This window comes from Acinonyx jubatus, chromosome B4 (assembly GCF_027475565.1).
Source record: "Acinonyx jubatus isolate Ajub_Pintada_27869175 chromosome B4, VMU_Ajub_asm_v1.0, whole genome shotgun sequence".
NCBI classification, from domain to species: Eukaryota; Metazoa; Chordata; class Mammalia; order Carnivora; family Felidae; genus Acinonyx; species Acinonyx jubatus.
Window position 1 is genome coordinate 69407185 of NC_069387.1, and position 15358 is coordinate 69422542.

Below are 15358 nucleotides of genomic sequence, written 5' to 3' on the forward strand. Positions count from 1 at the left end.
GGACTTTCTTATGAAAATGGTTAGATATTCAACACTAATGTTACCGTTGCCAGATAGTATATGATTTAAATAATTTAAGAACCATTAATTTGTTATTGCCTTGATAATACATTTATAGAGCAAGAATAAGTTACTTTTGAGTTCTTTAAAGCCTTCGAGCACAAAGCTTTCCTGTAGAAAATTTTAACAGTTCTTAGCCTCATCTTTTTAATGTTACCTCACTCCACTCACTAGTAGCCCAACTGGGGCAGGAAAATTCATTGCAACTCTCTGTCGTCACGCGGGGAAGCTCTTGGCATTCTCTGTTAGCAAGACGGTGGCCAAAGTTATTTATACAATAAGATTCTCGAGACCTTTCCCCTCCTCCACAACTCCTAGAACACTGACAAAACAAAACGAAAACAGTGTGACCTATGGGAAGAATGAAGATTTTAACAAAAATATACTTTAATAATTAAATAAATAATAATAATTAAATAACAAATTTTTAATAAGAAAAGAGAGGCAACTTTTCTTAAGTAATACTGGTTATTTGTACCTGGGACCATTCTGAATAATGCCATCTTGTTAAGACACAATCACCATGGCAGGGTTCTCGTGTGGGAGGTTTAAGTTGGTCACCACAGTAGTGGTCATCTACTGGAACAGTCTGTCCTTTATGAATGGAATACTTCATGCAGTGAACATCTAAGGACCTATATCCTTGACCACAATGGGATGAGCATTCACTTTTGCCAATGATGTGCCACCTAGAAAAAAGGAGGTTATTTTACTTAGGGATGCTAATTAATGCAGTTTAAAAAAAATGGATTCAGGGGCGCCTGGGTGGCTCAGTCGGTTAGGCGTTTGATTTCAACTCAGGTCATGATTTCACAGTCTGTGAGTTTGAGCCCGCATCGGGCTCTGTGCTGACAGCTCAGAGACTGGAGCCTGTTTCGGATTCTGTGTCTCCCTCTCTCTCTGACCCTCCCCCATTCATGCTCTGTCTCTGTCTCAAAAATAAACATTAGAAAAAAATTTTTTAAAAAATGGATTCAGAGAAACTCTTGCATACATTTTTTAAAATTGTTAAGATTGATGAACAAGCCACCTGAAGATACCTGATATACCATTAATTTCGATGAAAAATTCTGAGATAAACCCAAACTTCCATTTTTATAGATGAGAAAATGAGGCCTAGGGATATGTGTTCACATGGTAGAAATGCTGAACTTTTGATAAAAATCATTTTCCCCACAAATAAAATCTAACTCTTTAAATATATAAAAATGGAGGTTGTCTGGTTAAAGCTGGAGATAGGGAGCCAGCACTATACCTGGTGACTTCATTCTGACTTTTGGTGGTGGTTTGGGAGGTAGGTCCAAGAAACCCCAAGATTTCCAAAAAAAAACCTTTGCAAACAACTGGTCTAGATCAAGATTACCCAATTACTTAGTGGCAGGTTTAAGACTGAATATATTTAACTCATCAGGTAGAATCTCACTATGCAATCACTCAAAATGATCAGGGAATATCTGGGAATCTGACTCTATCAGTAAGACAAAACCTTTAGAAGTTGGAAAACTACGTTTTTGTAAAGCATATCCCATTTCTCATTCATTCTTGTACTCTGTTTTTAGACAGGTCTGCAGAGAAAACTTTTTTTCTGCAAGTAAGAATCTGCTAGTTTTAGCTAAACTATCCCAATTATATATAGTCTAGCCATCTATCCAGCAATATGGGTGCACCAGTATAATGAAGCAAAGAGTTCACGGAGTTCAATTCCCAGTAGCATCTCAAGGATTACCTGGTGCTTCACTCCACGAGTGGATGAGATTTCTTCAAGCAGTTCTTTCCACTATGTCTTTAAACAACATATACAAAAATTACCATTCTTGCTTAACAAGAGGTTTTGGCCATCCCTGAATCTTAATGGTCACTCGCTAAACGGGGTTGTTCTTAGCTTTAAGGTAAGACCAATACGCCCCTCTCCCGCAAAAAGACAGGAAATTTAGAAGTGGAAACTCCCCTGCCCCATAATCTAGGATCACATTTCTTAATGTTTAATGGACAAAATATTGGGAAGATTGAGGAACCAATCTACTAATTCTTCAATCCTCAAACTTTAAAAGTTTATTGGCTCATGAGTTCACCACCATTCTACAAAATTTATTGTTTCAGATCTTCAAAGCACAGATTTTAAGATTAGAGTTTACTTATATATTTTATAAATTTGTTTCCATTTCCTAGATAGAAGTTTGAGGTATTCATCAAATACTATGAATAAACTGCCAAGTTCACTTGCCAAGTTTCACAATAAGTTATCGAGCCTGTAATTTTGTATTAGCTGGGACAAAGGATAGACATTAACATATATGGCCATTCAAGCAGGCACTGCACTAGATGCTTTAGATGCTTTACATCTTAGTTCACTTATGGATTTTAACCTGGTTACTTTACACATACACCAATTATATTACACATTTTTTTTTTACCTTAGTTCACAGTCTGTATTGCACCTTTCAGTCACAAACAATGGAAGTGGTAAGTGGTCACATCTCTGATCAGAAACCACCATATGATCACTCTTCCGAACGCAGGCAATTTTTCTTCTATGAAGACCTTGGCCATTGTCAAAGGAAAATTAGAAATCAAAGGAAAAATTCTCTTAAGCAGATGTTGTAGGATTATTTAATTCTGCTAATAGCCTAAAGGATTTAGCTAAGAAAGCAAAAAAAAAAAAAAAATCCAACAGGATAGACTAGCATTTTAGTCAGGAATGACTTTCTAGAGTAAGCAAGCTGAATCCTGGAAGACTGAAAGTTTGCTTAGTAAAGAGACTTAAGGAGGGCAGGCCACATGTGGAGGAGAAAGAAATGCATTAAAGATGGCTGGAGTGGTTGTTAGTAGAGAAATGAGTGGTCAGGGTTGGCAATGATGCTACGTAGTACATTGCTGTCCCCCATTATTTGCTTTCCTTTTCCCTAGAAGAAAATTGTACATCTCCACTTGCTACAATGTTACAACTGCCTTTGGGAGGAATATACTTCCTTGTTCATGGACACTGGCTTATGCCAACCAACTGCAAAAGTCTGTGACCTTTCCACTTGTAAGCAGAAGCGCTAAAAGCCATAATATGTTTCTGCCCAGCTCACTTTCCCTTTTCTCTCTGTCTCTAAAACAGCCTTCCACAGGTGGGGTGATCTTTCAGCCTGGAATCATGAATGAAAAGACATGGACAATAAAAAGACCACTGGTTGCCAAGTTTGAGGGGGCATGGAGGGATTTTTAGGGCACTCAAAGTATTCTTCATGATACTGTAATAGTGGCTACACACCATTAAAAATTTGTCAGAACCCATAATATGTACAACACATAGTGAACCCTAATGTAAACTATGGACTTTAAGTATGCATCAATTGTAACAAATGTGCCACATTAATTCAAGATGTTTATAGATGAACTGCAGGGAGGGAGGAGGTAAAAATTTGTGAATTTTCTATACTTTCTGCTCAATTTTTCTATAAACCCAAAACTGCCCTAAAAAGGTGGTCTTAAGTTAAAAATGACATGGATGTAGATACCAAGCTAAGAAGAGTCATAGCCAATTAGCAGCTAAAACACAGCATGAGCAAGAAATAAACTTTTGGTTTTCAAAGCCATTGGATTTGCTGGTTCGTTGTATGCAGTATAACCACAGAAAAGGCAAACTAGAAGAGATATAATGGGTCCGAGTAGACAGAACTTTACACTTTCTGCAATGCGGAGACAGGAAGACTTTCAGCAGTCAGTGACATGATCAAGTTTCTGTTTCATCAAAGTTCAACTGTATGCTTCCCGTTAGCTAAACATGAACACGCATGTTTATCTTTATTCCTTCCTAAATACCATCTGAAATAACCATAAGGAATTTTGAAAAGGCACTAACCTAAAAGAACAAAAAGATTAAAAAAAGAAACACAGTAGGCAAGAAAAGCAAATTTTAAGTATGAAAAGTAGATGGATACAACTAACAGAGCCAAGAAAGCTGAAACTTAAGCCTATGGAGGGGACAAATGAATAAAGAAACTAACCATTCATGCCAAAGAATAAAAGAAAGTCCCAGGAATTGAAAACACTAAGTTCCTCTGAAGAGGTGAATGTGTGAGGGGTAGGCCTGAAAAAAATGGAAAACTGATTGAAAAGTATTTACAATAGTTAGTATTTACAATAGTTAGACCCCCTACCCTTCTAGTTAAGAGTGGCACTGTCCATTAAAAACAGAATGTGAGCCATGTGTGTGATTTCACATTTTCTAGTAGTCACGTTAAATAAAGTAAAAAGACATAGGCGAAATGAAAATTTATGTTTAGCCTCAAATATCTAAAATATCATTTTATGAATATGAAAACTACAATATATTTTACAGCTTTTTCATACTGAGTTCTCAAAATCCATTGGCATTTCACACTTATATCACATTTCAATGGGTGAGCTACATTTGGCTGGTGGCTACCCTATTGGGTAGCAAAGCTCTAGAGAGGTGAACTTAAGGACACAGACATAGCTTAGGGAAGTTGGTGAAGCACTGTGCCCACAAAGGGGGAATTAAGTAAAAGTCTCCGTAGTGAATGAGGAGAACCAGGCCTACTGGAATCTTTCTTTCCATTTCCCTCCAGCATTGAGCCAAATTTATGGTTCCACAGTCTCCCTGCTGACCATTTGAAGATGAAAAGATTCCTCTCTTGAGAGGCTCTTTAGCCCCCCAAAAATCAACTGACAATGACATGTGGGGCTTCTCCCCAATGACACATGAAAGGGTCATTTTGTGATCCATTACTCTATAATGAGGTCTTACTTGACTTGTCTGACCAACACAGAACTTGTAGCATTTTAGCCTTAAATATCAACAGCAAAGTATCAGCAGACATTTCAGGAAATCCACTAACACAAAAGAGACCAAAATAATAACAAAGACTAAAATGAAACAGGTCAGAGAGAAAATTTAAAGACTATGATTAATATGGTCAGAGACACAGATATTACACATTTATGAAACAAAATCAAGAGGTTATGAGCAAAAACATTAACCACGTAAATTCAGATCAGTAGAGGAGGTTGAATGTCCAAAATATACACATTTCAGAAAAGTGGAGGAGAAAATTTAATGTGAGGAAATTATCAAAGAAACTATGCAGTAAAATTTCTCAAGTCAAAGAATCCATTTCCAAATGTGAATGCCATCCTAATGACCTAAGAAAATAGATGGAAAAAAAACACCAACATCAAGGCCAATTGTCCCTAAATTTCATACCACTAGAATTAGAGAGGAGCCACAAAATTACCACAGTGGAAAGTGTCACATAGAAACACAGGCAATCAGAAAAGATGACTGTCAAAATTCTAAAGGACAATCATCTAACTTACAATTTATCCCAAACTGATCAAATGTGAAAGTAGAATAATGCTACTTTCAGATAAGAAAGGTCTCAAAACAAAAACAAAACAAAAACAAAAAAACACCATAACACCACACCACCACCACAACAAAAAACAACTACCTTTGTTTCTCAAGAATATCCTGAGGAATATGTTCCACCAGTGGGGAAGTAAAAGAATTCATGGGATTTAGAAAACCAGAACTCCAACACAAAGTAAAAGAGAATCCCAGAAAAACAATGAAGCAGAAGTTCAAGAGGGTAGCCATGTATCAGGACTAAAAGCAACACAACCGAATTAGAGCAAGAGAAAAGAGGGCCACAATAACAGATGAAAAAGTACAGGAAAATTGAAACGGACAGATTAAGTAATGTACTTGAAAATATGAAGATGAAATTTATAGCTCTCACAAAGTCTGGGAACGGAGGACATTCCATACACAGAAAAGACTGAAGGAATTTCATTTTAGACAAACTAAAAAGTTACACATAAAGAGGGAATATCATCATAGTACACTATGTGGCAAATCAACTAATAGCTTTTCCCCTCTAGCACAACATTATTTAAGAGACCTCTGTGCAGTTCAGACTCCCAAACCATTTCATCAGGTCTTGTCGAACCTTCCATTTGGAGCTTGCTGTTCTTTACTTGGTATGTCCCTCCCCCGCCCCCCGCCATTTTAGAAGGTTCCTTCACTTACCTGATGTTTGTGCTTGTTCCTAGCTCCCCGTATCTACTGCCACAGCCCAGCATGCCTAGTGGGTGCTGCAATGCCATTCCCTGCTTCCCAAATCTCCATTCCCTTCTGTAAGGCAAATCTAGGGTCCCTCTGTCAAAATCAATGTCTCCGCCTGTGTTACTATTGTTCCTCCTTCCAGTGTTTATCCTAGTCAGTCTTGCACCATCTACAGCAGCCTCCCTCCAGAGACGCTGTCCTGACAAAAACATCTGTTCCCATGCAAGCATTCTGAGTACCACTATCCCAGCATCACAGGACCAAGTCTGTGATTTTTTTCCGAAGAGGACACCACCATTTCCTCGGTACCTTGAGGTCAGTTTGTTAGTGTGTCCCTCACATTCCCATCACCTCTATGGCTACTGCCTCTGGCAACCCACCTTATTTCAGCTCATTTCCATATGGTTCTAAGAACCCCCCCTCCTCTGAATCACTGCTCCCCTAAATTCTCAAACCTTTTCTCTAGGCCCTGTGAGAACTACTTTCCAGTGCATCAAATTTCCCTGCACCTTCAGGCTGAATCTCCTCACAGCCTGTTCCACCTTTCCTGTGGCTCTCTGTGCATACCTGTCACATTACATTCACTACTGTAAGCCAAGAAAATCTACTCGTGCTGGTTTCATCCACCAGAAGGTAAAACTTGAATGCAGGACTGGGGTCTTATTTTGAAACAAAGTAGTCCCTCAAATTTAACTGATTTTTAAAGTATTACACCATTAAGTATACACGATTACAGATTTCCCAAAGACCCCACTCTTCATTTTCTTTCCCTACCGTAAGTGCCCCTGGCTTTTCCATTTCAAACTATTCCTCTTTCAGGGATTCATGCCATCAGTACAAAATATATTTCCCTGTGTTCATGGAAGGAAGACAGAGGAATGGAAGAATGTCAGACCCCAAACACTGGAAGGAGACAGGTTATTAAGAGAGTGTATGGAGGGGAATAGAGGAGAGGGAAACCATATACAATACTACCCCTCATCTTTGGTTTTGCTCTCTGTACTTTCAGTCACCTGCAGTCAACTGTGGTCCAGAAGATGATCCACCTTCTAATGTACCTTGGCAAGGGTCAGTATAGCCTAATGCTGTCACAAAGCCTACAGCATTCACCTCACTTCCATCTCATCACAAAAGCATTTTATCACCTCACATCACCACAAGGAGGGGGAGTACAGTACAATAAAGTTTGCAACAACATTCACAGAACTTTTAAGTACAGGTAACCCTTGATCAATAGAGGCTTGAACTGTATGGCTCCATTCACTTATTTTTTTTTTTTGATAAATACACTACTGTACCATAAATGTATTTTCTCTTATGATTTTAACATTCTTTCCTTCAGCTTACTTTACTGTGAAACTACAGCATATAATACATGTAACATACAAAATACATGTTAATCAACTGCTTGTTATCAGTAAGGCTTCCAGTGAAGAGTAACCTATTAGTTAAAATTAGTAGTCAAGAGTTCTATATCAATTTTTAACCGCATGGGTGTTGGTACTCCTAATTCGTGTGTTGTTTAAGGGTCAAATGTATATTGTTGTAATTGTTCAATTTTATTACCAGTTAGTGTTAATCTCTTACTGTGCCTAATTTATAGATTAACCTTTATCATAGGTATGTATGTATAGGAAAAAAAACATAGCACCTAAGAGGTTAGATACCATCCTCAGTTTCAAGCATCTAGTGGAGGTCTTCTGGAATGTATCCTCCATCATAAGGCGGGGATGAATGTACAAGTTAGAGAAATTTCTTGTGACAGAGAAAGAATGAAAAAATGCAGTAAGAGAAAATGCCTGAAAAGGTAGAGATAGAAAAGGCTGTTAAGTATAAGAATGAGTGGGGAGAAAAGTCAGAGATAAAAGAAACCTTTGTGTGTCTTTTTGATGGTGTTGTGTGTGTGTGTGTGTGTGTGTGTGTGTGTGTGTGTAGACAGTTGGGGAATTCCAGAGGCAGACAGCCCCCAAAGTATCCCAAGTTATATCAGCATACACACATTTCTGCCTCCTTTACTTAATTCCAGGGTACCTTGACACATCTTGGTACAGTCTTGCCATGGTCCATGCGGATCCCAAGCGAACAGGTCGCTCTTCTCTTCCACAGGGATATTGAAGGAATATCGTACATCAGGGTTGTATAAATTACCCACACACAAAACCTCAAAAACACACAGGAGCATATAATTAATTCATAAAAATATATTCTTGAAAGACATCATTATTATATTTAATAAACGCAAAGCCCTTAACCATCAATTTACTAACGGGATTAAAACTAAGTCTTATTAAGGACCCCTGAGAATTTACCTGCAGAACAATTTCTTCCTCCAGCCGATCAGTACTATTAATTCTTTCAATTGAGCTGTTTGAACCACTGTATTCAAAAATAGCTCCTTGTATGTTGATTTCTTTTTTTGACATACTTACAACAAAATTCCCGTTTAAAAGAAAATTCCCCTGAGTGTCAGATAATGCTGTAAAAGAATAGCACCCATGAAATAGAAAAACAGTACAGTCAACAGCACAATATTTAAACTTTAAAATTCAAGTTCTTTTCTGAAATTAATGTAAATTCATTTGTAAAACAAATTTTATTTTACTGTAATATGTTATCTAATCCATACTTAAGGAAAAACTATAGCCTATCAGTTTAGGATATTAAATTCACCCTGAGAAGATCATCTTTCATGAGGCCTGCAGTTTTAGAGGGGACATAGACGAAGAGGGAAAACAGAAATCATAGACCCAGAAGACACATCAGCTCAATCAGTTTTGGTCATGGATGCTGAGGCAAGAAAGGACATCTAGACTGCTGCAGTGTTCCATTTATACTTGTCTTGGAAAAAATGCACAAAGCTATAAAATTCTAGGAGTCTATATTCTGAAAGGCCATCCAATGGCCATACTATTCTCTATATAAATGTCTGGATCTTTTTCATGGAGAGGCACTATGGCTACTGACACACGTACGTGACTGCTTTCCAGAATACTCCTATCTCCCCTTCTGTTCATGCCCCGTGTTCTCATTCCATTGAGGTCTTAATGTAAGCCTATCAAATACGTGTATGTGTATACTTATCCACTATATATTTGTATATACATAAAGTAGTATAGTATATACTCACAATTAGTTACTTTTAAAATCTAAACTGACCTGGTGTCCACAGTAGTAGGGTAGTAAGATGAACCAAATTTGCCTGAGAACAATGGGTTTATATTCATATGGTTCTACGTGATCTTGGACAAACCAGTTGCTTAGTTTCCTAACTGCACCAGGAATATTAATTCCTACTTCACAGTCTTTTGAATCAGGATCAAATATAGAAAATGTTTGTAGAAACGTGTAAGTTGTAAAGCACTGTCTTTTTTAATTTTCAAGAGGATGTCTAATATTTCAAGTGTTATGCTAATAAAAACTCCGTACTAATCAAGCACTATTTTGCTTCCTTTACTTATATACTTTTTAGTAGAACAATAAGCTTTCCAGAAAACATCTGTGTGGCCCTCCAGAGAACCTCACCCAAAGCACACAAGTTACCGAGGGCTAGACTTCTTAATGAATACAACACCCCTGGACAAAGCAATCTTGAAGAGATTATTGCCAAATAAATTTGGACTGTAGTCCATAGTATGGACTACAATGACTGTCTTCATATTTTCCTGAGTCCAATGAAAAACCAGTAAAGCTCTAGACATATCCCCTAAAATGCAAATTCCTCTAATGAGTTTGTACTTTATCCAAAGTGGATAGGTCCATTTACAGAACTTTCAGTCATATTATAATTAAGGGAAATAAAATTTACTGAGAAAAAAAAAACATATAAATTTTACTACTTTTGGTTACCAAAGCTGATTTTATAAATATGCTTCCAAATCCCTTCTAATAATTTCACCTATTTGCTCAAGTTAGACTTTGACAGTCCCATTAGTACCTCTCTTATAAAGTATATTGATACCTTATTGGTAAACATTTCTAGTTTTTAAACTTGGGCAGAACCTGTTGTCCATTCCTAGGAAGATACAAATATCTACATTTGGAACCTAAGAGCAGCATATTAAATACCTACAATATGGTTGCATATATATCTATGTACATGCACCTAGGTACTATTTTTGGCAAAGGAAAAGAAATGCAACAAAATGAAAAAGGAAAATATCAAAATATTTAGGTTTGATTTTCTTTGAAAATTTTTGTTTGCATTTTTTACAAAGGGGAAATCGATTGAACATAAAATTAATCATTTTATATATATTTTTTTACATTTATTTTTTTTTCAAAGAGTGAGACAGAGTGCAAGTGGAGGAGGGGCAGAGAGAGCAGGAGACACAGAATCTGAAGCAGGCTCCAGGCTCTGAGCAAGAGCTCAGCACAGAGCCCGATGCGGGGCTTGAACCCATGAACCGTGAGATCATGACCTGAACCGAAGTCGGACACTTAACCAACTGAGCCACCCAAGCACCTCTAAAATTAACCATTTTAAATTGAGTAATTCAATGGCATTATATTCACAATGTTATACAACTACCACCTCTAATTGTAAAATTTTTTCATTAACTCAAAAGGAAAATCTGCATCCATGAAGCACTTGTTCCCTTTGCATTTACTTTATAATGTCAATTTAAGTCCTGAGATAAGCTCTTCATTATAGATTCAGATTCCTACTTATAAGCAGTGATAACTTGGGCCAGTATTTCACATTATTGTGAAACAGATACTTTCAGTATCAGCTCTATACCATCACTTAATTCCAGCGTGGTGAGTTGAGGTAAGTCAATATTAAGGTATCTCCCAGACAGAAGGTAAAGGATTTGTAAAGCATTCTTTTCTTTGGGCCTAAGCGAAATTCTTTAAAGCCAAAAGCTAATTTCCAAAAATAAACAACAAAGTTTATACCCTGGAAGTAGTTGAAGGACAATATACTGTGACTATATTTATTAACATTTAAAAGTCTGAAATCAATTCTCAGTCTTGCTTTAACAGAAGTTTTTTTTTCAAGTCTCTAAGTACTTTTGATACGTGGTTAAAACATTCAATGAAACTCTTTAAAGAACATTTAACCCCAAAGAAGTCTATAATTTTAGATAAAAAGATTTTATATTCTAAATCTAACAGAAAACACTGTTGTGTAGAAATATCCTGAGTTTGGAATCTTTATATTCTAAATATACATGCAACTTTAACTGAATATAACCTTTGGTTATATAAAACGCTCTTATGGGGATAAAGCAAATTTTTCAGAATTTTGTTCTGTGTCTGTAACAGTAAGATCTAAGGAGCCTTATGGTGGCTCAGTCAAGTTAGTGTTTGACTCTTGATTTCAGCGCAGGTCACGATCCTCATGTTGTAGGATGGAGCGCCACTTTGGGTTTTGTGCTGAGCATGGCACCCGCTTATGATGGTCTCTTTCCCTTTGCCTCTCTCCCCCATTTGTGTGTGCACTCTAAAAAAGAAGATCTAGCATATAACTCAAGAGGAAAACATTCAGGGAGTCAGATGACTTGAGCCGAGTATGAACTGAAATGCCTGTTTGCTCAAGGGGCTCTTCTTGCCTTCCAAGAATTCACATCAACCGCAGACCTCCATGAAATTGCACACAAATCACATATTGGCTGCTATTTACTAGAAATGTTTACCAAGGTAATTGTCATCTTCTGGTTTTCCAGAATAGCTGTGCTGAAGAATATCAATGTTTGTTGCTCCTGCGGGAATCTTGACAACAACATTATAACCTGCAATATAATTTTATGCGTGTTAATTTTCACAAGCTGATGGCCCAGAGGCTATTACTGAGTGACTGAAAAATCTGAATAGTATAGTCAGACTTAATTTCATCTTCAAAAAATGATACAGTGTTTATTCTTTTTGAACTTTTTTTTTTTTTGTAGAAACCACAAGTTACTAAGGATTGAGAAAACACTGTTGTGTAGAAATATCCTGAATTTGGAATCTTAAAGTACACTTCCTAATTTTTCTTCTAAAATTCTGAATGTAGAATGAGAATGGAAATTAGGATTCTAGTTCCTGAGATATTTAGAACATATTCATTTTTAAATTTGATGAATACTTTTGGATTTTCTATTTTCTAATGGGAAAAAAATTGGGGTTTCAAATGCTATTCAAAAATCTGGAAGAGATGAAAATAGTTGCTCATTGCTCTATATTTACACAGAGATTCAGTGAACAGCAAAATAAAGTTAATAACATTTTTTAACCATTTAGTTTTTACTGTAAGCAGGAATTTCTGTAGCTACCTCCAAAATGTTACATTATTCTTAAAAGTCCACTAATACATCATGGCAGAAGTAAAACGTTTATTTTAAGGAAATTAAAATATTTCTACTTTATGAGACCAAATTTAACAATACTGGCACTGCTCAAAAGATGAGGAAATAGTGTATATTAAGAAGTGTTTTCCCTACACCATAAACATTGCTACTACATAGTTTTCCAAATACTCTCGGGTTTAGAGTGAGCCATTAATTTTGCTCTAGTGATTATTATAAGTGGTTCCTTTTCCTTATTAGTTTTTCTTTCTATTTAATACATGGATAAAAACTTGTGATTTTTCTCATATACTAACTTTGTTACATATAGAACAAAATTAGGAAGTCTTAAGAGATTAAATTTGGGGCATCTATCTGAGTGGCTCAGTTCATTTAGTGTTTGACTCTTGGTTTTGGCTCAGGTCATGATTTCACAGTTCAGGAGTTCGAGCCCAGCATCAGGCTTCCACTGGCAGTGCAAAGCCTACATGGGATTCTCTCTCCCCTCTCTCTGCCCCTGCCCCACATGTGCTTGCACATGCTCTCTCTCAAAATGAATAAAAAATAAAAATCAAAGATTAAGTTTGTAGCCCTGATAGATTACCTTGCATGTTTTTAGAGTACCTTTATCTATTTCCCTTTAGGGGATCAGATTTTAAAAATAAAGTGATAAATGGTCTGAAACTACATACACTACATGCATATTGGTTTTAAGCCAACAGCCTACCAGAAACATTTTTAATTAATTTTTTCAGTATAAAATATTCCTACTACCACCACTACTCAGGTCTTTGCAGTTATGTTTTTCAACAAAGCAATTTCTAGGTATTGCAAATGTGAAAGACAAAGGCTACCACCAGGGGGCAGAAATGTGACAAAGGCTACAACTGTACAAATGAATTTAACATCTTTTTCCATTTGCAAACTGATTAATTCATAATACAATTTTGGCAAGGCTATATATTTGATCCTAATGTGGTACATGTGGTTTTCTACAAAAAAAAATTGTTTTTCAGTGGATACAGACCAAACTGATAAATGTGCCATTTTTAACTGGATCAAATGTGTGTGGCTCCTATAAAATAATGGATCTTAACCACAAAAATAATGTCAAATCTAGTGATTGAGATTCATAAGCATCACCCGAGTGTAAAATGTACTATACTTTTCATACGGATAAAAACAAAGTGTTGGTTTTAAATTATACTGCTTTAATTGAAGCAATTCATACTAACTTAACTGTTTGAACACAATTTAAGGCTGATAAACTGTAAAAAATACATTTTTCATTTTGCAAAGAAAATTCTACAGAACTACATTTGCTACCGTAAAAAGGAAAAGATTGTCCTAGCAAAGTCTCAGAATAGAAAATATGATATATTCTCCTACTAATTTTAAAGAGAAGTGAAATTGATTATATTCCATTTTTATACCACATATGAGGGAAAATTAGAAAAATACATAGCTTACCATAATGAGCACTGTTGAAGACACCTGCCATTGTCTGGCATGAAGAATTATCCCCACCACACACTCCACATTTGTCTCTCCTGGCCTTGGAGTTTAACACATGATCACAGCCAGCTTGCTTCAAAATAACCATTACAACCAAGATTATAAAAATGACTCATTATAAGCATGATGCCTTACAAACTTTTCACAAGTACTCTTTCAATTAATAGGTGATTCGATACAATAGGATTTTTCAGAGGATCTATTGATTTTGTTATACATCAATATTTTCACACACCTTTTCACATGGTTGAAAAAAAAGGTTCAAAGGGTCATCCACATACCTCCTGCATCAAAATCACACGGGATGGCATTTTAAAAGGCAGATCCCAGATTTTCTGAATTAAAAATCCTTGGAGGTAAAAACTAGGAATCTGTGTTGTAACAAACATGGACAATAATTCTTATGTCCACCATCCATTTAAGCCACTTTTTAAAGAAATTAATTCAAAGAAACAAAAAAAATCTGATTTAAGGAGCACATTTAAAATAATTTCAACGGGATGTTTTTTGTGATTTTTTTTTTTAACTCAAAATCTTAGAACTCTGGGAATAGAGTACATTTGAAAATTTACTTCTCCAAAATTAATAACCAGAAAAATAAGTTTATGTAAAGAATGTGTTTATGTAAAGAATGAGTGATTTGATAAAGGTGAGAGTGAATGGTTTGATCCAGGGGTTAAGAACAAGCACAGTTCTCTATGCAGATACTGTCATCTGCAGACACTGCAACAACTCTTTGTTCTTTAGAATACTCCTAAAATTTAATGATCAAAAAAAATTTCATGAGGTTACTCAAATTTATACACAGAGTATTTCCCAAATTTTGACCAGATATTTTCTGAAAGTAATCTGCATCTATAAGTTCAGATAATCATTGTTTTTCCATTGTATAGGACTTCCTGCTAATTTAGATAAAACTCAGGCCACAGAGTACCCCTTTTCTAGCCTCCAGGTTATTTTTTCCTTTTCTTTGAACATCTCATCAGACCTTTGGGTGCAAAGCATTTTATCATCCAGGTAACTGGTAGGTAATAGATGTTTGGCTAACAGAAAATTAGTCCTCTCAAGTTCTGCCTTAACCCAAGGAATGAGTTCATATTACATTTGTAGTCTTTAGACCAAATTCACTATCCTAATTCTCAAACCCACTGTTTTTTAAGATCACCATCTGTAATGTATGTGCTTTAATTCAGGGTCTCATCTGCTTCTCACCCAGAATCTTAACCAGCTGACCTATCTCCAATCCTCTCCTAAACCACTGGATTATGAAGATTCTAACATGCAGATAGATCAAATCACATCTCTCACTCAACTCCAAATTCTTTCCAGGGACCTTCAGGACTTCAGACAAGAAGTGCATGTAATAGCCAATCCCTATGTCCAACCCTTACTTCCTCACCTTTACTACAACCTACTCATTCTCAATTAGCTCAAGCCTCACACC

At 36.2% G+C, this 15358-nt stretch overlaps 1 protein-coding gene across 5 annotated transcripts in view; it reads right to left on the reverse strand.

Moving 5' to 3' along the window:
* ADAMTS20 (ADAM metallopeptidase with thrombospondin type 1 motif 20) overlaps positions 1–15358 on the reverse strand; it is a 172660-nt gene that overhangs the window by 79106 nt on the left and 78196 nt on the right. For all 5 annotated transcript variants that reach the window (XM_053226139.1, XM_053226140.1, XM_027035930.2 and 2 more), the window contains exons 15-21: positions 13870–13987; positions 11770–11865; positions 8443–8609; positions 8165–8294; positions 2475–2601; positions 539–749; positions 218–382 (exon numbers count right to left, since the gene is read on the reverse strand). In XM_053226139.1, the coding sequence (XP_053082114.1) occupies positions 218–382; positions 539–749; positions 2475–2601; positions 8165–8294; positions 8443–8609; positions 11770–11865; positions 13870–13987 (1014 nt within the window). The remainder of the gene's footprint in view (positions 1–217; positions 383–538; positions 750–2474; positions 2602–8164; positions 8295–8442; positions 8610–11769; positions 11866–13869; positions 13988–15358) is intronic.